We start from the raw sequence: 21,396 nt of genomic DNA on the forward strand, positions 1-21,396 counted from the left end.
TTGGCTCTTACTGTTAGCACTCCGCGATCACTCGGGACGGAAAAGAAATGGTCTGGAAAGGTTTTTGGTTAAGGACTCACACAAGAGGGGTTTCTGCTGAACAACCTACACACAAGAAAATGAAGTGCACACAAGTGAGTCAACAGAGCCCCGGAGTCAGCATTCACGTGAACGCTGCACAGCGCGACCAACTGTACATGGCCAGAGGCTGCCACCGGCCCTAAGCAGCTGGTTCGCCGGAGGATGGCTGGGGCCGGAGGGGAAGGACGGATCACACAGCTGCACGCCGCTCTGTGGGCAAGGAACAGAGGTGCGCAGCCAAGGACACGCCGAGCGCTGAGAGGGAGGTTTGTGGGGGTGGTGGTGGTGGGGTTTACTACCCTAAAGGTCAAGACTGGGCAGTCCCATCAGGGTAAGCTGAAAAACAGAATCCGAAAAGCCAGAAACACTAGAACATAAACCCCCACGGCCTCCATGAAGCTTCTTTGGCAGTGAGTTGTCGTCATCGTCAACACCAAACCCGAAGTCCGTCCCGCGCGCAGTAAGAAGGCCAACGCCGGGGATATTAATACCTTTTAATGTTTCACATTGTTTTTTTTCCAGAAGATATATAACAAAATACATAGAATTTAATATGAATCATGAATCTCAGTACAGTGGGCAATTATAGAATGTAAATAAGACAAGCCGATAAAGTATAATCCTTCTTATGGGGGCCAAACATTCCATTCCACTAAGAGAGAATCACAACATGATTAGGCACGAACATATCATACTGCCTATTGTTCTAACTTCTGAGACTGGCAGGCTTGGAGGGAAAAAAAAAAAATTTTTTTAAAAATAAATAAAACTGAACAGTCAACTGCCTCAGTTTCCCCCCATTCTCCTTCTGGTCTACAAAGAACTGCATGGGTGAGGGCCTGAGGCAGAGCCGCAGGGGCAGGGTGAGGCACTCTGCTGACTAAGTGCCAGGCAGACGCAGATGTTCCCTGAGGTGACCAAGAAATGTACTGTGGATCAGCCACTTGGCGTTGCCACCGAGAATCCGGGCTGAGGGGAGGGGTGACCTGCTGGCGGGAGACCTGATGGCCACAGCACAAGTTTCAAATCCAACTTCGAGAGGGACAAGGTGGCCCACACGTAGTCCTGGAAGAGTCCGCACATTCACGCACAAATCTAGAGCTGCGGAGCTAATCCCTCTCCGTCACCTACAAGCTGCAAAGCTAATGGAGCATAAACACTTCCGCCACGATTCCGCCAGGACCAGTAATTTACTGAACAGAAAAAACTCAAAACCGTTTGGTTTTTAAATGAAAATCCTTCACATCCACCTGTGGTCAAAAATAATAACTTATGACATTAAGAGCTTCCTTAAAAAAGCAATTACCACAAAAGAGTTAAATCATTAGGTGTGGGAAGACCTATTTTCCTATGAATGCAGCTCACAGGAAGGGACAGATACAAAGCACACGTGAAAAATAAGGCCGTGATAGTCTGTGTTTTTAGCTTAAAGCTAAAGTTACCCCAAAAAAGTATTACACAAGTTAAATGTTTCTTACTGCAAAAGAGCTCACTTAGACCAACACAAACTATATAAAGGAAAACATTTATTGTTTTTCCCCGTTTAAGGTGCAACTCTGCCTCCCTGCTGAATCCTGGTGGGAATCCCCCTCCAGTGGCAGCTCACATGCTGGAGATTACTTCCAACAGGCCGGCCAAGCGGCTACCTCCTTTCCTAAACACAGTCAGAACTGAAAATAGTCGGTGACACAGGGCACGGAGCAAACGTGGCCAGATTCAACCCTAACTGTACTTGTTCTGACACAGAACTCATCAGGGGAGACCCTGCTAAACGGTCGGTCACAGGGAACGGGACCCGGGAATCCTGGGGCAGTTCTCTCGTGTGGGACAAGCCTACGCAGCTTCCAAAGGACCAAATCGCGCCTCCCATGCACAAGGCATCTTACTTGCATACTCCAGCCAAGACTGGCTTTTGGACAAAAATCGACTACTAACACTTCTCATTTCTAGTATCATTCACACCTTGGAGGAAAAAAGAAAAAAAGAATCAACAGTAGAAAGCTTAACAGTGAGAATCAGCAAACCCACGAAGGGAAGGTCATGCTGAAACTGCTCGACAGCTGTTCCGTCACTGCCCACCACACGGGCTTGAGGTCAGCAACTTCATGGACGCACCGCACCGATGCCCTGCCGAGTGTCAGTTCCAGTCCGTCACGGTGACCCCAGTGGGACGCTGCCCGTCTTCCACACACCACCTGTTACCCAGGAGATCCAAGGGGGCCTTGGGAGCTGTGAGCACAGGACATGCAGGTGCCAAAGTCCAAGACCCTTCCTAAAACCTCCCCTTGGATTTGGGCAAGGAAACACAGTGGTGGTCTGGAGTGTCGGCGGCAGCATCCTCACTGGGGCTTAACCTCAGCAGCCGGCCTGTAGGATGTTTCCCCCAGAGCGCTTGGTCACCGACAGAGTTGTGAACACCTGCGGGGAGGAGAGAGCAGGAGATTTTCAGACACAGGAGGACATGAGCTTAACAGGGAGCAGAGCAGGTAACACCGTAGCCGTCAAGAGTGACTTAGGGACTACTTAAAATGAATACAGCACAAAAGTAACATGACCAAGGATATCACAGCTTCTCCAGATAAAAGGGAAAAAACATTTAAAACCAAGGTGAAAGAGACAAAAACTTAACTTATATTAACTTTATATTACCATGGGCGTGATTAAAGCAATGAAACGCATCACCCAAGTTGCTTGTCAATTCTCTAAAAGAAACGCATAGTGGGAGAGTCTGGATACGCAGAAAGGCATAACGTACTCGGTTACAAACACCCGTGTGCCTGCTCACCTTGGGGATTACAAACGTGGTTAGAGCCCCTGTGCACGCCCCTCCCCTGTCAGTGCTTACCACTCCTCCTCTAACATCTCCTGCACATCTTCTGGGGGTTTTTAAAGACTTTACCCCTAAATAGCAAAATGATGTATGTACTCTTCTGCCCCCTGCTTCCTTGGCTCTGACCTGCATTTCTGTAATTCAGTCACCCATACGGGTACAAAGAGCTCTAATTCTTCTACTCTGCACTGAACAGTATTCAATTAACTACAGCATTCTATGTACACTGTATACCACAGAACCCAATTATTCAAACAGTGAATATATTACCAATTACATATCCAGGCTCCTGTATTACTAATATGTTATTTGCAATACACTCTGTGACATTCTAGCAGTCTCCCTGCACCCACAGCTAAGGTACAATTGCTGGGTTGGAGGGTCACTTCTATGGGACTGGATTCCCAAGGTGCCAGGCCAACTGATACTACCATCTGCAGTGACAGAGGAGCCTGTCTCCTGTCACATCCCTGAAAACATCTGGTGCTTGTGGACCTAGAGCATCTATTCACAAAAACAATGATTCTACAGTGAGCAAAGTCTACTCACAGATTAAAATACACGGAAATTATACTGATCTTAATACAGCAGACTTACAGCAGACCCAGGAATCTCATTTTTAGCAGGAGTCCCAAGTGATTCATTCTAATGCGGGCTTGTTTCAGAGTAGAATTTCTTGTGGAACACCAATGCAGGCAATGCACTGGGGATTTCTGGCAAAACCCAAAGTCTAGAAGTCGTCTGCATGGTCAACTAACCAGCAGTTGCTTATCTTCCTAAGTTTTACCAAACAGGAACCCTATGGTCAAAATTTTTAAAAGCGTATACTCGTACATATTTAGAAACAGATTTCCATTCGTGGTCGAATGGAGTAATCGGTACCAAACAAGCTCTCTGGACAAATCTCATGGAACTACTTTAGACACCAGACAACAGGAAATCACCCAAAATGGGGGAACAAGGTGAGCCTTCAACAGTCCTAGCTTTCTACCCAGAAGCATTTAAAAGACACTGGTGCAGCCCAGAGAGAGCACAGACATCTCGGGGACTTGGAGAAACGGAGTGGAGACTGGGGAGGCTGAGGTGGCTGGGATCTGTGGGGCCAAATGCCCAAGAGGAGGCAGCTACCCAGAGAAAGAACTGTCCCTTCATCTCTGCCTGAATACCAAGCTATGCACATCCCGGTGGCAGGACCCCAGGAGCCAGAGAAGCACCACCGGAGCTGCAAACTGAACCAGCACCAGAACCCACTCAGGGCTGGGAAACGTTCCAGTTTGCACCAACTGCAGTCAAGAGACTTCTCTGGGCCCCTGGAGCCATCAGGAGCGACCTCAAAAAGCCCCATCTAAAAACAGGGCTAGCCCCAGAGTAAAAGCTACTCTAGACCACCCTAAAAAAGCTTAAAGACAAGCTTCCAGAGGATCAAGTGATCTACTGGGACATTAACCATCGACCACAAGAAAACCCAGTCCTCTTTAAAGGAAGACAACAAAACCCAGGTACTTGGCATAGACTCAAAGTACTAAATGATGAGGGGAAAGAAAAGAAAGAAACCTGTCAACCTAGAATTCTATGGTCAACAAAAACTTCCCTCCTCCAGGAAGAAAGCAAAATGGAGACATTTCAGACAAACAAAAGCTAAGCGACTTTGTCACTATCAGACCTACACTAATGTTACAAAAATGTTACCTAGACCTACAAAAATGCTACAGGAGGGTCTTCTGGCTGAGGGAAATGCAACCAGAGGGTAATAAGCCTCTAACTCACCACCCCCGGCTAGCCCAACTCTTCTAAGCCCCGCCCCTCCTTGTAGCAGGCTGGGCTCTGGGTCCCAGTCCTTAAGTTCTTATTTCCTGTGTCACCTGAACCCACCCCTTTTTATTCTTGACCTTGCCTTTTCCATTGGTTCTTCCTTCTGGGCTTTTAAACTGGCTCACATTGCATTAATTAAAAAAAACAAAAACAAAAACAAAACTACCTCTCCCTCGACCTTGTGATCATCTCTACCACCAACGTCTCTTATCCTCTTTACAGACTAAATCTTAAGCTGTTGGTACTTACAGTCTATTTTGATTCCTCATTTCACTGAAATCTGGCTTCGGTCCCAGCCACACCCATGGGTCATCAAGAACCCTCTGGCTGCCAAACCCAGAGGGCACCTTGCAGTCTTCCCTTCACACAGCCCTCTGTAACACTTCTTGTCATCCGCCTCACCTCCCTTTTAACAACTCTCTCCTCTCTCGTCCCATGAGAATGACCGTGGCTTCTCCCGCCGTGGCACGGAGGCACGCTGAACTCCCATCTCCCCCAGCTCGCAGGCCAGCTATGCTGCACCAATGCCGCCACTGAGGCCGGGAGGCACTGCCCTAGGCTTCCGCCCCAGCTCTCCCCAACTCAGACACCCTCACATTATATCTCATTCAGTCCACTCTCCCTTTTAGGCACCATCTCTCCAGCCACTGTGTCCCTCCTGAACCACCCACCAGTAAGACCTAACAAACACCTCTTCCTGGACACTTCCAACCCACCCTGTCTCAGACCCGCACCTCCCTCTCCCTTCATCCAGCAGCTCTCAGTGACGGCCATCACCAGGCCACACATCTGCAATGGACGCTGCTTCTGTCTCTATTCCTGCTGATAAGCAATTATGAGGTTTACATAGCTGCTTCTCTGTCGTATCTGGTTGCTCTTTGTGGTAACACAGATACTTAACTCACATCTTAAAATTCTGATTGAACTATCGGGAAGTTTTTGCTCATTTCCAAAACAGCCTCATGAAGACCTGTCGTGTGGATCACACAATATACACTTTCATCCTATTAGACATGAGGCGCCCAGGGCTTGCTTTGGCTGGGATCATGTATGGAAGCAGGAAGCATCGCTTCGTAACCGTGTGAGCACCAAGGTGTGCTCACCTACACCTCCTTCCCCTCTGTGACTTAGCCAGAGATGCCCTGGGAAGGGGCTACTCCTACCAGTCGGGCCCTGGAGGGAAGGGAGCAGGTGCGGCTGACCCAGGACAACCACAGGGCACCGGCACGGAAAAGACCTGTTTTTATAAGCAAAACACCACCACCACCACCCAGACTGTCCATCTGTACTGCCCAGTCATGAAAATGTAGAAGGGCTTTGAGTTCATTAAATATAGAAGCATATTTGGTTACTGAGTACAATGAAGATTTCAAGCCAAACCTTACTGGTCACACCAAGTAGGCTGGAGAGAACAGCATTAAGTTTCTGTGGAGTGCAACTGGCCTCCCCTACACCCAGGCTGACCCTCGCCAGCCACGAAGTCTTCCTGAGATGGGAGGCCAGGGCTTGTTTGAGAGAGTCCCGTGAGGAAACTGTACTCATCGAGTACCCACGTCTGCGCTGGCGCACCTGGACACACCTGGGCAAACGTTCTGGTCAGCTACCCCCTTGATTCCTGAGAAGTAACTGGTTTCCCAGCTTTTAATATAAAGACAAAAGAGCAAAGAAATCAAGGCCACTTTGACATATGCAGGTCAAAGCAATAGGAATCAGCACCCAAACTACTTTTGAATAAAAGGAGAAAAACTTTTGTGTAAAAGAGGAACAAACCAAAAAACAAAAAAAAAAAACAAACAAACAAAACAAAACAGAACATTACTGAGAAAAGTAGTGACAAAAGTCTTTTTAACCTCTTCTATACCAATATATGGTACATATTGTTATGTACAATATGTACCATATATATGGTGTATGTATATATATGGTATATATATACCAATATTATAAGCATCTTAAAAAATTCAAACCCAAGTAATAATAGACAGTATTTTAAAACATTAAAATGTTTTAATGGGCGTCTGGGTGGCTCAGTGGGTTAAAGCCTCTGCCTTCGGCTCAGGTCATGATCTCAGGGTCCCGGGATAGAGCCCTGCATTGGGCTCTCTGTTCAGCAGGGAGCCTGCTTCCTCCTCTCTCTGCCTGCTTCTCTGCCTACTTGCGATCTCTGTCAAATCAATAAATAAAACCTTAAAAAAAAAAAAATGAAGCCAGAAGAAAATACAAACAATTCACCTCATTAAAAAATACGGTGGCAAAGATATGTAAAAATTCTTTACAGTTAGTCCTTTTTTACTAACACAGGAAAAAAAAATTACACTGAATTTTGCAACAGTTTTATTAGCACTCCTACTAAATTCATGCTGATAACACTGTAAAAGCTATGGCAACTCTTTTGAAAAGCAATAAAATACCTTTGTTTAAAATAAATATGCAACTGTGGACAAGGACAGAAAGACAATATATGATAATGAAAACAGAGGTGTTAGGATGATATCATGGGCAATTTAAAATACCATCAAACATGCTGGCTTCAACTATTATAAAGGAAGAAGGATAAAAGCCAGCTAATATATTACAGCAAATTTCAGGCTTCTGAATTTATAAGCTTGAGTTTTATTTCTCAGAAATTAATTTAGAAACAGAACTGGAAGGAGATCTGGAAAGAAAAGGAAACTCAGGGCGCCTGGGTGGCTCAGTCAGTTTTAAGTGGCTGACTCAGATTTCGGCTCAGGTCATGATCTCAGGGTGGTGAGCCGGAGCCCCAGGTCAGACTCCACGCCAGTGCAGAGACTGCTTAAAATTCTCTCTCCTTTACCCTATCCAGCTCGCACAAACTTGCTCTCTCTTAAAAAGAATAAAAAAAGAAAAGAAAAGAAAACCCATCAAGGGGTGCCGGGGTGGCTCAGTTGGTTAAAGCCTCTGCCTTCGGCTCAGGTCATGATCCCAGGGTCCTGGAATCGAGCCCCACATCGGGCTCCCTGTTCAGCAGGGAGTCTGCTTCCCTTCCTCTCTCTCTGCCTGCTTGTGATCTCTGTCTGTCAAAGAAATAAATTTAAAAATCTTAAAAAAAAAAAAAAAGAAAGAAAGAAAAGAAAAGAAAACCCATCAAAAATACAGAATGTTTTTAAAAGAATTTTTAAAAAGCGCTTATCTATTTGTCTTGTATTGACAACATGGTCATGGTAAAGATGTGGAAAAGCCAAAGTGCCACACTGCTGATCAGTCTAAATGAGAAAAAAAAAAAAAAAAAAAAAAAAAAAAAAAAAAAAAAAAAAAAAAAAAAGATAAGGTGAATTTTTGCAAGATTTAAAAAAATTTTTTAAAGGATTATTTATTTATTTGAGAAACAGAGAGTGGGAGAGAGCGAGCGCGCAGGCACACGTACAAGCTGGAGGAAGAGGGAGCTGGCTTCCCCTGAGCCGAGAGCCCGATGTGGGACTTATCATGACCTGAGCTGAAGGCAGTTGCTCAACCAACTGAGCCACCCGGACACCCTTATTTTTACAAGATTTTTGTGTGCATGTAGCCTCTTTAGAATTTTCATAAAAACACATCTTTTTAAAATGAACACAGAGGCCACCCCTGCATGCTTCTCTGTGCCAGCACAAAGGACACGTACAAAGGTCAAGTGCTGCTGTTAGGCACGCCCCTCACCTTCAGATCCGCCACTGCAGCCCCATCTCACAAGCCCCCCTACTCCAGGCTGCGATCATGTTGAAAACTAAAATTTTTGATGTTCAGCACAAAGACTGACTTAAAAACATTTCACTGGGGTCTTTCCTAATGCTCTCTCCTCATGGCCTATTATTTTTCCCCTACAAATAAACTTGGTTAGTTGAAATTACTACTCTAAATGATGTGCAGTCATCTTCCCACTCAATTACTGCTGCTCAGAAATCCCGAATAAATCAGCACCTCGCTATCTTCACACTGAATAACGCTAACACACAGACAATGCTCCAGGCTCCTCCCCACTACCCACACTGACACCAAAGAGATCTCAGTCAAAACAACAGTACTCCCTCCTTCTAGAGCAGTTCCTCAACTGAGGAATCTGCCAACTCTTCTCACTAATGACACTTCAGAACCAAAAGCTGGTTGCTCAACTGCGGGGGTTCTGTTCTGTTATCAGAACGCCATGAAGAGCACTCAGTGACTCACTCCGCAAACCACCCACGGCTGGCCCAGAGCTGTGGCTCGTTCTCAACACTTTAAAACAGTGCTCGGGACCAGTTTTTAACTTATTATTACCTCTAATTCAACCCATGGACTGGCATTGGTGAAATCCAATAAAAATGTATCAGAAAATAAAATTTTAAAAGGCATGTAAAATTAAACGCCAAGCTCCGATACGGTCAGAGAGCTTGTCAAGTTCCTACCCCACCCTTGTTCCCTTCCCTTCTGCCCGGATCTCACGTGGACGAGTAACACTGTGGGCGGCACATCTCAACAGCATAAAGCCAGACACGGAAAAGTACTGGATCTGGTAGCTAACTGAATGATTGTCCAAGTCAGACCTACCATCTAACACAGAAAAAGTAATCCCTTAAAGCTCCCTACAAATCAGATTTCACTTTCCCTTGTTCAAGATGCTGTAAAAAAATACTTCCATGGTTGGGAGAACAGAAGACTTTGGTTTCTCAAAATCTGATTTGCAAGCAAGTAGTACTTACTGAGGGAGGAAAAAAAAAAAAAAAAAAAACACTCCCCTCTTGCCTGAATGGAAGAAAATAACTGTAAATCATATATCTAATAAGAAGTTTGTATCTAAAATATACAGAGAATTCATACAATTCAATAGCAAAAAATCAAATACAATTAAGAAACAAGCAGGTCTGCACAGACATTTTTCCAAAGACATCCGAATGGTCAACAAGTATATGAAAAAATGTTCCACATTATTAATCATCAGGGAAATGCAAATCAAAACTAAAATGAGACACCAGCTCACACCTATTAGTATGGATATTAACAAAAAGGAAAGAATTAAGTGTTGGCGAGCATGTGGAGAAAAGGGAACCTTGTGCACTGCTGGGGGAAATACAAGTTGTTGCAACCACTATGGAAAACAATACGGAGGTTCCTTAAAAAGAGAACTATCTATATGATCCAGGAAGTCCAATATTAGGTATGTACCCCCCCAAAACAAAAAAGACCAATTTGAAAAGGTATCTGCACCAGGGCACCTGGGTGGCTCAGTCAGTTAAGCAACTGCCTTCAGCTCAGGTTATGATCCCAGGGTCCTGGGATTGAGTCCTGCATCAGGCTCTTCGCTCAGTGGGGGGGGAGTCTGCTTCTCCCTCTGACCACAACCCACCACCGTCACTTATGCTATCTCTCTCACTTACTCTCTCCCTCAAATAAATAGATAAAATCTTACAAACAACAACAGCAACAACAATAAAAACTCAGAGAAAACAGACTGGTGGTTGCAAGAGGCAGGGGTGGTAAGCAGGAAAAGTGGGGATGAACTATTTTCTTTTCTTCTTGTTTCTGTTTTTAAATAAAGGTTTTTTTATGATTTTATTTTTAAGTAACCTCTATACCCAACATGTGGCTTCAACTCATGACCCTGAGATCAAGAGTCACATGCTCTTCTGCTGAGCAGCCGGGCCCCAGGAGAGAAGCTTTTTCCCAGTATGCACCTCTCCCCACCCCACCCCCAGCCCCCTCAGGAAATGCTGTAAGGATGACCTTGAGTGAAGCCACATCTTCTTCTTCTTCTTTTTTTTTTTTAGATTTATTTATTTGACAGACAGAGATCCTAAGTAGGCAGAGAGGCACGCAGAGAGAGAGAGGGGAAAGCAGGCTCCCTGCCGAGCAGAGAGCCTGATGCGGGGCTTGATCCCAGGACCCTGAGATCATGACCCGAGCCAAAGGCAGAGGCTTAACCCACTGAGCCACCCAGGCGCCCCGAAGCCACATCTTCTAATAACGCAATGCCGGGGAGAACCCAGCCTAGACAAACTGCACAGCGCGGCTCACCAACCCTATGACTGCAGCACCACCTCTGTTTTAGCTACTGTGGAAACTAAGGTGGCTGAAAAGCTCGGTGCTGTGGCCAGGCCTGTCTCCCACACAGTCATGTTGCCACCAGGAAAATCATGTCCATTTCTTGAATTCCATGTCCAACACTGTGGAAGGGATGAGGAAGTGGAGTGCCATCTGCACAGTCTCTGAAGCCAGACTGGTTGGGTGTGAATCCGGGTTCTCCCAGTTCCGAGCTGGAGAACCAGGGACAAGTTATTCAACCTCCCTGTCCTCCATTCCCCATCTGTCAAATGGAGCAACGACTGCCCCCCACCCAGGGAATTCTTATACGGACCCCGCAGAGAGCAGACTGCCTGACACACAGAGGAAGGCCTGACGAACACCGCCGCTAGGTTCGGCATCACTCGCCGGAACCTGCTTTAAGCCACAGCTGCCCATCACTCCCACCTCTTCCCTGTCCCACTTGCCATCAGTTGGCAAGAACCACGAAGCCCACTTCCTATTTCTTTCCCAAACATATCAAGGTCTCCCGCTGCCCAGCCCCTCCTGCTCCCTTACTTCCCAATGTGCTGCTCTGGTCCAGTAGGTCCAAGACCCCAACGTAGCCAGGGACTGATTTCTTTCCACAATGCAAATGATCACATTACCCCCCGAGCTAACCTTCTCTCGGCCGAACCCCAATGCCCCAAGTATAGAGCCCCAAAACACCCTACCTTGGTTTACAAGGCTATGACCTAGCATAATTATTTCCCCCTCTCTCTGGACTCTGCAAACTACAGCAGTACTAAGAGCTTTCCAGTTCCATGAAGGAACAGGACCTCTCTCACAGAGCCTTGTCTTTGGTGCTCCCTCTGACTAGCTAACTACAACACATCCCACTCGTGGTAGACAAGAACTAAATCAACCGTCCTGCCCCCCGCGTCCCTACCCCAGACACCACTCTGGACTGATCCTGATCTGGGGGCTCGACCCCCTGAACTGCAACCAGTCCCTTACCCAGCTGCCTCCTGCTCTGTCTTAATCTCATCTAAAACCTCTGCTCTAGCCTCACAAGCACCCAGTATGGTGCCACACACATAACTGCACATGAAGTATGTTCGCAGACAGACCACCCAATTTTTCTCATTAATCAACATTTTTTAAGCCCTATCAAATCAATGCAACCTCCAAGCTTCAAAGTCACAGGAGAACCAACAGATGGAGATGTACAGCAGCAAATGCTTACAGAGGTCCCCAGATGTGCCAGGTCCACCAGGGAGAAGAGGCCTTTGGCGGACCTGCCTGCAGGCAGGGGCCTCAGAAAGACACCCTACCTCTTTGGCACACCTCTCTGCCCAGCCCGCAGTCCTCCTGCCAGATGCCCCCGCACTCACCGCTGCTGGGCCACCACACAGACAGGGGAATTGGTCTTCTCATCAGCCCAGCGAGAGCTAAACTCAGATTTACAAAGTTCGACACTCACATATGCAAGCTGAGAAGTCATCTTTTCATCCATGTCAGAGATAACTGCTGTCATTTTTTAGTATCTCGGACTGGTTTTTTAGCACTCACTGTTGTGGGTTACTGTTGTGGATTAAATCTCCCAGAAAGATATCCTCAAGTCGTAACCTCTGACCCCTGTCAACATGGCCTTATTTGGGTAATACCAGCTGGACTTGAGCGGCTACTCCAATGACCAACGTCCTAGTAAGGGGCATCCAGACACAGACACACAGGAGGCAAGGCCGTGCACATGAAGACGGAAGTGGAGACTGCAACGATGCAGGACTGAGCCAAGGACTGAGCCAAGGACAGCCAAGGACGCCAGCAACCACCAAAAGTTTGGAAGAGGCCAGGCAAGACCCTTCTCAAGAGCCCCACGAGGGAGCATGGGCCTGCTAACACCTTGATTTCAGACTTCCTGCCTCCAGAACTATGCAAGAATAAATTTCTGTTGTGTTAGGCCACCCAGTGTGTGGTACTTGGTTACCACAAGTCTTTTTAAAGCATCATATCATATACTAATATTTATCTCATAGAACACGTTTTTTGAAAAAAAATGAACTTAGTTGGTTCCTTCCTGAGGCAGACAGTCATTTCACCGAACAAAAAAGATACATTGTACAATCTTTAGGAACTTCAATCTGGACTCTCTTTCAATCTGGGGGTCATATTTTTAAAAGATCAGTTCTATTTCCCCCAAACAGAAGTTTTCTATGAATAATGCCCTGGTCACTACACGCACTAATATTTTATACATCTATTAATACAGAGGATGATCCTATCCCTAATCATAGAAAAGGCAAAGCAGAAAGAAACCAAAACCTTTTTCCAGGTCTTAAAGTTGGCCTTTCACACACTCAGCAAAGAGCTCAGTTGTGGGAGGGCAAAAAGAGCAGAGATCAACCAGGTAACAGGCTGTAAAACAAAACCAGGCACGAGTGAGCACACAAGTGTGAAAGCACACGTCCACCCCGGAAACCGTGGACTCCGCGGCCAGTTAACAGCTACGATTTTCAGCTCCACAGCTGAGGTGGTCTAATACAAGCCACCTCCTCTCAGCCTCCGCCGTGGCCTCCAAAGTAGACACACTTTTGGTTTACAAGGATGGCTTCACAGTAAGCAGGACAACATTCAACTCTTGCATGATCCCAGACAAGCATAAGATACACTGAGAGTCAGAGGCCCAGAGCGGTCAAGTTCCATTTCTCGTGTCATTTGCCATCTTTTAAAAAAGCATCCATTTCAAGTCTCATCCTTTGATACCAAAACTAAAGAGGCAGAAAACATCATCTAGCCTTGAGGTGGCTCTGGGGTAACAGGATTGAAGCTCTTTCTGGGTATGAATGTCACTACTTTCGAATGCCATGAAAATAATTTAGGAGACATGATAAAATTTAAGGCATATCTCTATAAATAAATCACTGTCATCATTTTTACCATTAGCATGAAACTACTATCCAGCTCACACAAGAAACGAAAGTATCTGAAAAAGGAAAATTCCTTTCTAGAGACAGGGCTCCTTTTGAGGTATTCCATTATGAATGAAACTGAAAGGAGGTACAGCAGTAGCTCAACTACAGCAGAAAGACACTAACTTCAGAGTCCTGGACTTGCCCCTTGCAAGCCAGGTGCCACTGTGCATTCTGAACAGAGCTGTCAAAGTGCAGGAGACCCACCTCCGCGCACACGGGATGGATGCCGATGGTACTGTCCAGCTGCTTTTTCGTCAGCCCACACTTCAGGGCAGCTGCAAAGCCTTGTGTCACTTCTCCAGCATTCGGACCCAGTATGTGGAAGCCCACAACACGTTCCTAAGATGTAAAATAAAGGAATACAGTTACATTGATTCTTTCCCTCTTAACAACCTAGAATGTGGACCTGGTCTATTCTAAAAACCCTGATCAGAAATGATTAAAAACTTGTATTAATACTTGCTAAAAGTGACTTAGGCTGGAGATACTCCAACAGGGGACCAGTAGAGTGTGGTAGTTATAAGCAAACAAGAAGGGAGAAAAAAGAGTCAGCCTTGAGCAATGAGGAAGGAAATCATTAAAAGCAAACATATCTACAACTCCATAAGCAACAAAATGTTCTGGAAAATGTTTTCAAAGGGCAGTTCTGTCCTCATCTCCTCTATCTGGCTGCCTCAAAGCTCCAGATAAACTACGTGGGATAGCTGTAACATTTAAAAGCAGTCATTTCCGGGTGCCTGGCTGGCTCAGTCGGTAGAGTATGCCACTCTTATCTTGGGGTCGTGAGTTTGAGCCCCATGCTAGGTGTAGAAATGACTTTATAAAAAGTAAAAATCTACGGGGGCCTGGGTGGTGCAGTCAGTTAAGGCACCTGACTCTCAGTTTTGGCTTAGGTCATGATCTCAGGGTTGTGAGGTCAAGCCCCACATTAAACTCCATGCTCAGCATGGACTCTGCTTAGGTCTCTCTCTCGCCCTCCCCTTATTCACCTCCCACCCACTCTTTTGCTCTCTAAAATAAAGTCTTTTTTTAAAAATTGGGAAAAAATAAGTAAAAGCAGTTGTTTAAATTAAAAAATCATCTTAACTAAGGCTTTGGAGGTAGAAAGAATAGTTAGACTTAAAACTCTTCCAATCTGAAACCATTTCTGAAACAAACAGAGAACAATGTTGGCAACTCTGAATAAACTCTAAATCCCAAACTCCAGATACCTCTGCCAAAGGGCTGAGAAATCTGGTGCATTCTAATGTTCAGACTTCCTGACTGAGCGATTCCACCTCCTCACCACAGATAAGGCACCTCAGGCTGCTGGGTTCACAGCCTTACCTAAGGTTCAATCATGGCCTGGAAAACAATCAGGAAGGTTGTCCTGTTGCCAAAGTACTGTAATAATATTCCTCCTTGAAATCTTGCATTATTTATCCTGCCCATTGTGGGTTTAGTATATGGAGAAAGCACTAAACACACTGCACTTAAAATATACTAGATTTATGCTTAATAATATGGATAGATCTCAAAGAAAGAGATTTTTTTAAAAAGTTGCAGGCTTCTGAGGGGACCACTCTTAAACCGTAACGGGCAGCAAACATAAAAACAGGAACAGGTGAGGCACTCACATCAAAACAGTGTTGCTTCGGGGGCTGGGGATGAGTACAGGATCGAGAAGGAATACCAAAGACTACACAGGCATAGGGTAATGCTTAAGAGCATGGGATCTACACTGCCTGGGATTAGTTCCAACTCTGCTATGAAGGAGGTAAGTGAGCTGAGCACAGTCACTTAACCTCCCGGTGCTTCACGCCTCACAGGACTACTTAAGAACGAAGTTAATACACGTGGACCTCCAAGTAGTACATGGTACAGAGTAAGTACTCTGTAACATCAATTGTTACAAATTTCTTCTGTGAAGGTTTCTCTCTTATAAGAGAAAGGCTCTAAAGCAAACACACCAGAGTGTGACCATTCTTTGAATCTGAATGGTCAGTTCTTTCCCCATCTTCCTGTAAATGTTAGTATTTCATGTAAGAAAAGAATAAAAGCCTGGCAAATAAACACTGGAAAAACCAAGCACAGGTAGACACTATGAAGTGATTGACTCAAAATGAATAAAGCATATGCCTCAAGGACGGTCAAGTTCTAGAAGCATGCTTTTGTATAAAACTGCTTATTACAGATGAATGACAAGTATTCACCTTTTCTAATACTATTTTTGTGTCTGAAAATAACTGAAAAGAGTATCAACCTCCTTATCGCCTCAACCATTTTAATTAAGATGGGCTCATTAGCAGTGAAAACTATTTTTCATATTATATTTAAAAAGTGTCATTTGAGGGGTGCCTGGGTGGATCAGTCAGTTGAGCATCTGCCTTCAGCTCAGGTCACGACCCCAGGGTCCAGAAATAGAGCCCCGAGGCTGCTGTTACTCCTCTGCTAGCACTCTCTCTCACATGCTCTCCCAAATAAATAAAATCTTAATAAAGTGTTACTTGAACAAATGACACAACAGTGAAAAAAAGACAACAGACTACATACAGGGAAAACAGATTTGCTTGGTCTAAAGGAAAATGTGGCGGCTTCATTGACTGCTCCAAGCAACAAGCAAGTGAACGATCTCCTGCTTGAGGGAGACCCCAGACAGCTGGAGAGAACATTGCACACCTTCCCTTTTCGTCTAAAGCAGGATTGATAGTTAATGTATACTCAAAACACTTTAAATGATAAAAGCTATGTGTGCAAAGGAAATAAGTGCATAAAATTGTTCTTTATGTCAACAGCATCCTAGTGCCTTCATTTACTAAATGCATCTAGAATGATCCTTTTCATGGGAGAACCAGATTTTCCTATACTGCTCTCTGAGGCAGTAGTTTCTCAACAGGGTATATGTTCAATTATAATTATATTCAAATTATTCAAATCCCCAAATAAGAAAAGTCCATTTATTTGGCTTTTAACTATGGATTCTTTAGCATGATTTACATTTTTACTCACGCTTTTTTCTTTTTAAAGGTAAGATCCCAGCTAAGTTAAAAATACCAGTTCTCTTCAGATACAATCCACAAGTATGTGTGTGTACATGCATGTGTTCTGAGTATGGGAACGGCAGCCAAAAAAGACAGAAAATCCAAGCATGTCTTCAATCACTTTATAGGCATGGAAGTAAGTCCTGTGAGGTCAAGGAGTTTGCCCGCAGGCTTTTCGTTACCGGTTGTTACATTCAGCACTCACCAATGAAATCTTAAATCAGAACCCAATTAAGAGCTCTTCCTAGGGGCACCTGGGTGGCTCAGTGAGTTAAAGCCTCTGCCTTCGACTCAGGTCATGATCCCAGGGTCCTGGGATCGAGCCTGCTTCCCCCTCTCTCTCTGCCTGCCTCTCTGCCCACCTGTAACCTCTCTCTCTCTGTGTCAAATAAATAAAAAATATCTTTAAAAAAAAAAAAAAAGAGCTCTTCCTGCTGCACATTCTCATTAGGGCCAGCTGCTTAGGATATAAACATGTATTACTCCTGTTCTTTTTCATTTTCTCATTATTCCTAGAAGTCACTGACTTCATGGCTTTTTATGAACACACACAGTTCTAAGTCGTTTCTGTGGTCTGTGCTCACAAGGTGGGGGGCCTCTTGACCCTGTGCAGGGACCCGAGCTGAGGACGCTGAGAGCAGACCAAGTGGTGTCACTGTGGCCCTTGCCCTCAGTGTCCACACGGCTGGGAAGACCAACAAGTAAAATACTACAGGAATGCATGCCCATGATGTGATTAAAACAGAATTACGTATTAAAAACAAAATGAAGTTACTGAAAAAAAGGATTCAATGAGCATTTCACTTACATTGTCTTTGATATTACAGATTACTTTTGCATAACATTTGTTGTTATCTCTTGATGGAATTGTCCACTCCAACGGCCAGAAGTAACTATGGTAAACCTGAGAAGATAAACAAACAATTTCAGACCCATTATCTTAAGAAGTATGTCTGTCAAACACCAGCTGTGGATTAAAAATACTGGAGGCTCTTGATACTCAGACTTTCATTAAATAATAAGATCCATGCAATAAATAGGAATTTGGTCAGATAGTAAATGACCTTAAACTTGTTGTCAGGCCCCTTTGCTAAAGGCTCATCCCTTAATTATATCTCAATCTCAGAAAAGTAAACCTTAAGTAATAATAACAACAGAAAGCAAGCAAACAAGAGAAAGAAGCCAGGTAATTACTTGCTGTCTTACATCAAAAAAACAAGAGAAAAAAATAACCCAACACTATCTTGCACAGGAATGACAACTTTGGGCAAGACACAAGTAAGTCACCAGGAGCAATTACAGCAATTATCCAGTTCCTTCCTTGATGCTTCCAAAGACATTCCCTCCTTTGGAGGAATTTATAATTCACCGAAAGCAATGAAGACCACAAGGAGGGAGGCCGGGAAGATGAGAGGCGGAAGGGTGCAGGTATCTTGACTGATGCTTCATGAACTTAAATCTGGGTGACTACAGAGATTTTTTTTTTCCACCTTCAGCTGCCAGTCTTAATTCAAAACATTTATTGGTTGGCTACCCCCCGGCCCACTTTTTAAAAAAGATTTTGTTTATTTATTTGACAGAGATCACAAGTAGGTAGAGAAGCAGGCGGGGGTGTGTGGGGGGGGGGGAAGCAGGCTTCCCGCCGAGCAGAGAGCCTGATGTGGGGCTCGATCCCATGACCCTGGGATCGAACCCCACATCAGGCTCCCTGCTCGGCGGGGAACCTGCTTCCCCCTCTCTCTCTGCCTGCCTCTCTGCCTACTTGTGATTTCTGATGGTCAAATAAATAAATAAAATCTTTAAAAAAAAATTTTTTTTAACATACCGATTATGTAGCCATTACAATAAGTGTTCTTTGATGTTATAATACAATGTGAACTTTAAAAAAAAAAATGTGGGTTACAAAACTGAATACATAGCATCATAGTATCACAATAATTACACAGGGAAAAGATGGTTAAAGAAATTACCCCAAATTGCTAACAACTGCTGTGTTACCAACACAGATGTATGGATAACTGTTTCCTATTTCCATTTTCAAAATTTCAACTCAAATACATTACTTTTATTTATTTATCTTAAAGATGTTGTTTCTTTATTTGAGAGAGTCAGAGATGCAGAGTGAGCAGAGCAAGGAGGAGAGGGAGAAGCAGGCTCCCCAGGGAGCAGGGAGCCCAACTCAGGGCTCAATCCCAGGACTATGGGATCATGACCTGAGCTGAAGCCTGATGCTTAACCAACTGAGCCACCCAGGCGCCCCAAAGGCATTACTTTTATAATGAAAAATGCAAATTCTAATAAAATGAAAGCCAAAGCCTGTCAAGAAAAATGAGATACATATTAAGAACCTTAAAACAGGGGTGCCCGGGTGGCTCAGTGGGCTAAGCCTCTGCTTTTGGCTCAGGTCATGATCTCAGGGTCCTGGGATCGAGCCTCACATCGGGTTCTCTGCTCACCAGGGAGCCTGCTTCTCCCCCCCCCCCCCGCCTTCTCTCTGCCTACTTGTGATCTCTCTCTCTTTCTGTCAAATGAATAAATTTTTTAAAAAATCCTTAAAAGAACCTTAAAACATAAGAATCTTTTGGTAGGGAAAAAAAAAAAAGAATCTTTTGGTAGGAATCTATCTTCACAAAATAACCAGAGAAATACAGTGAATTATGAAGATGTTCATTGTTCTATTTATACTATAAACAATGGCTTAAATTATTTTAGCACATCCCAAAATACTTATGTCATTCTTAAATAACGCTGTTTTTAGGGTGAAATGCTCATGACCTAACATTAACTGTAAAATAGAACAGAAAATTGCACACAAGACTTATGTACCTGCAATTATACATACACACACATATACACAATATATAAACATACAGAAAGAGACCAGAAGGAAATATGCCAAAATATTAACAGCAGTGATCTCTTTATGAATTTCAATTTCCTTTTTTATATTTTCCTAATTTTCCGAACTTCCTATAATGAGGAGATACTATTTTTATAGTCAGAAAATGTTACTCATGCTGTACTAATAAGACCAAGATGTTACATGCTACTGCTAACGCATATAATAAGAAAAAGATAAAGAGATTTAAAATAGGCTTTTATTTCACAAAATTTACTCAGATTTACAAATCTGGTCTTCTGGAAGGTTTTAATGGAAACTTTTCTCCTGAATGATTTAAAGCACCAGTCTCTTTGGGTAGCATTGTGTACACAAAAATAGTGTATTTCACACGTATGGTTCCTGGACTGTGGAAAGTTAGAAGAGGGTAATGGTACCAAAAAACCCAAATGTCACTAATAGAATGGTTGAAATGCTGTTAATTTCCAGTTTTCTTCTTTGTAATTCCCTCTATTTTTCATATTTACAACAATATTGTTTTAACAATAAAAGGAACCAGTAAAAGCGGTTTCAAAAAATGGAAGTATTACTGGGTCAGCTGATAAGACTCAAAAACGAAGGCAGATCATATCCAAGTGTTCTATCAACATTAAACTTCCTAAAAGTGGTAACTATAATGTGGTTACTTAAGAAATACCCTGTTCACAGGAAACACACACTGAAGAATTAAGGAGTAAAGGGGCATCTAACTTCCTTTCAAAAGGTGCAAGGAAAAAAAACATACAGAGAGATAAAAACAGAATATGAAAAGTATAAAACAAATGGGCAAAATGTTGACAATACACGAATCTAGATTATAGGTTAATGAAAGGTCTTTATACAATTTTTCACCTTTTCTGTATGCTTGAAATTACTTTTAACAAAAAGCAGCAGTAACTTAACACAGGCATAAAGAATATAACTTACCTCAATATTTTCTTCCCCAAATCTCTCCATAGCTTTCTCCTCAGAAAGACCACAGGAACCATATTCCAATGGAGTAAACACAGTTGTTGGAACATTTTCATAGTCACACTGTTTGAGAAGGAAGAAAAGAATTAATACAGGAGAAATTAGAACTCAAAAAAGGGTATACATCAAAGAGGTTCAAAATCAAGAGGGGAAAGCAGACTAATAAATTTCTACCAGAAAGTATGGGAAGTCGCAACCCCAGGTATAAACCTACTATGCTGAGAACCATTAACTCATGCAGCAGTTGTAACAGAGGTTTGAAATCTGGCAAGATAATCCTGAACAGGTTCATCTGCCTTCTCCATCCATCTACCAACTGATGTCAACAGTAAGGACACACTTTTTCTCCCTTTATAAAGCAGCCAAAAACAAGATGAGGGTATGCAATGCTCACAGTCTCATATTGGTGACAGGTTTGACAGACTTCTTTGGAAAATCAATTAGGTAATACCAGTTAAGAGCCATAAAAACCTTCTTCGCCAAGAACCCCATTCCTGGAAACCTATAATTTACTGTATGGAAAAAGCTACATGCTTTAATGGGGCATGGCTCCAGTTCTCCTCAACAGTGGTAACATCGTGAGCAGCTTTTAGATGCAAACAGGAAAGTGGCTCTGCAGTATACACTACAGCCACTGAAGTGGAAGGCCACAGAAACAAAGTCACTGGTAGTACTTCCAAAGCATACCTTAACGTTGTTAATGGTAGAAATGACAAAGATTCTGAAGTCAAACAAGTTTATGAAATGCAGGATTAAATAAATAAACCGGGTTCTCTACAATTGATTTCTCAGTCTTCAGTATACTGATACAAAGTGAGGAAGAGATTATGTAAATATCAAATGTGTTTGTAAATGTGA

The 21,396-nt window shown here is 43.7% G+C and overlaps 1 protein-coding gene across 5 annotated transcripts in view; it reads right to left on the minus strand.

The window, feature by feature from the left end:
• Window positions 1–560: 560 nt before the first annotated feature.
• TXNRD1 (thioredoxin reductase 1) overlaps window positions 561–21,396 on the minus strand; it is a 123,173-nt gene continuing 102,337 nt past the window's right edge. For all 5 annotated transcript variants that reach the window (XM_045084758.1, XM_045084759.1, XM_045084760.1 and 2 more), the window contains 4 exons: window positions 20,494–20,601; window positions 17,497–17,592; window positions 13,873–14,007; window positions 561–2,499 (listed from right to left, as the gene is read on the minus strand). In XM_045084758.1, the coding sequence (XP_044940693.1) occupies window positions 2,437–2,499; window positions 13,873–14,007; window positions 17,497–17,592; window positions 20,494–20,601 (402 nt within the window). In that variant the 3' untranslated portion in view covers window positions 561–2,436. The remainder of the gene's footprint in view (window positions 2,500–13,872; window positions 14,008–17,496; window positions 17,593–20,493; window positions 20,602–21,396) is intronic.

Source organism: Mustela putorius, unplaced genomic scaffold (assembly GCF_011764305.1).
Source record: "Mustela putorius furo isolate JIRA1106 unplaced genomic scaffold, ASM1176430v1.1 tig00000788_pilon_pilon_pilon, whole genome shotgun sequence".
NCBI lineage: Eukaryota > Metazoa > Chordata > Mammalia > Carnivora > Mustelidae > Mustela > Mustela putorius.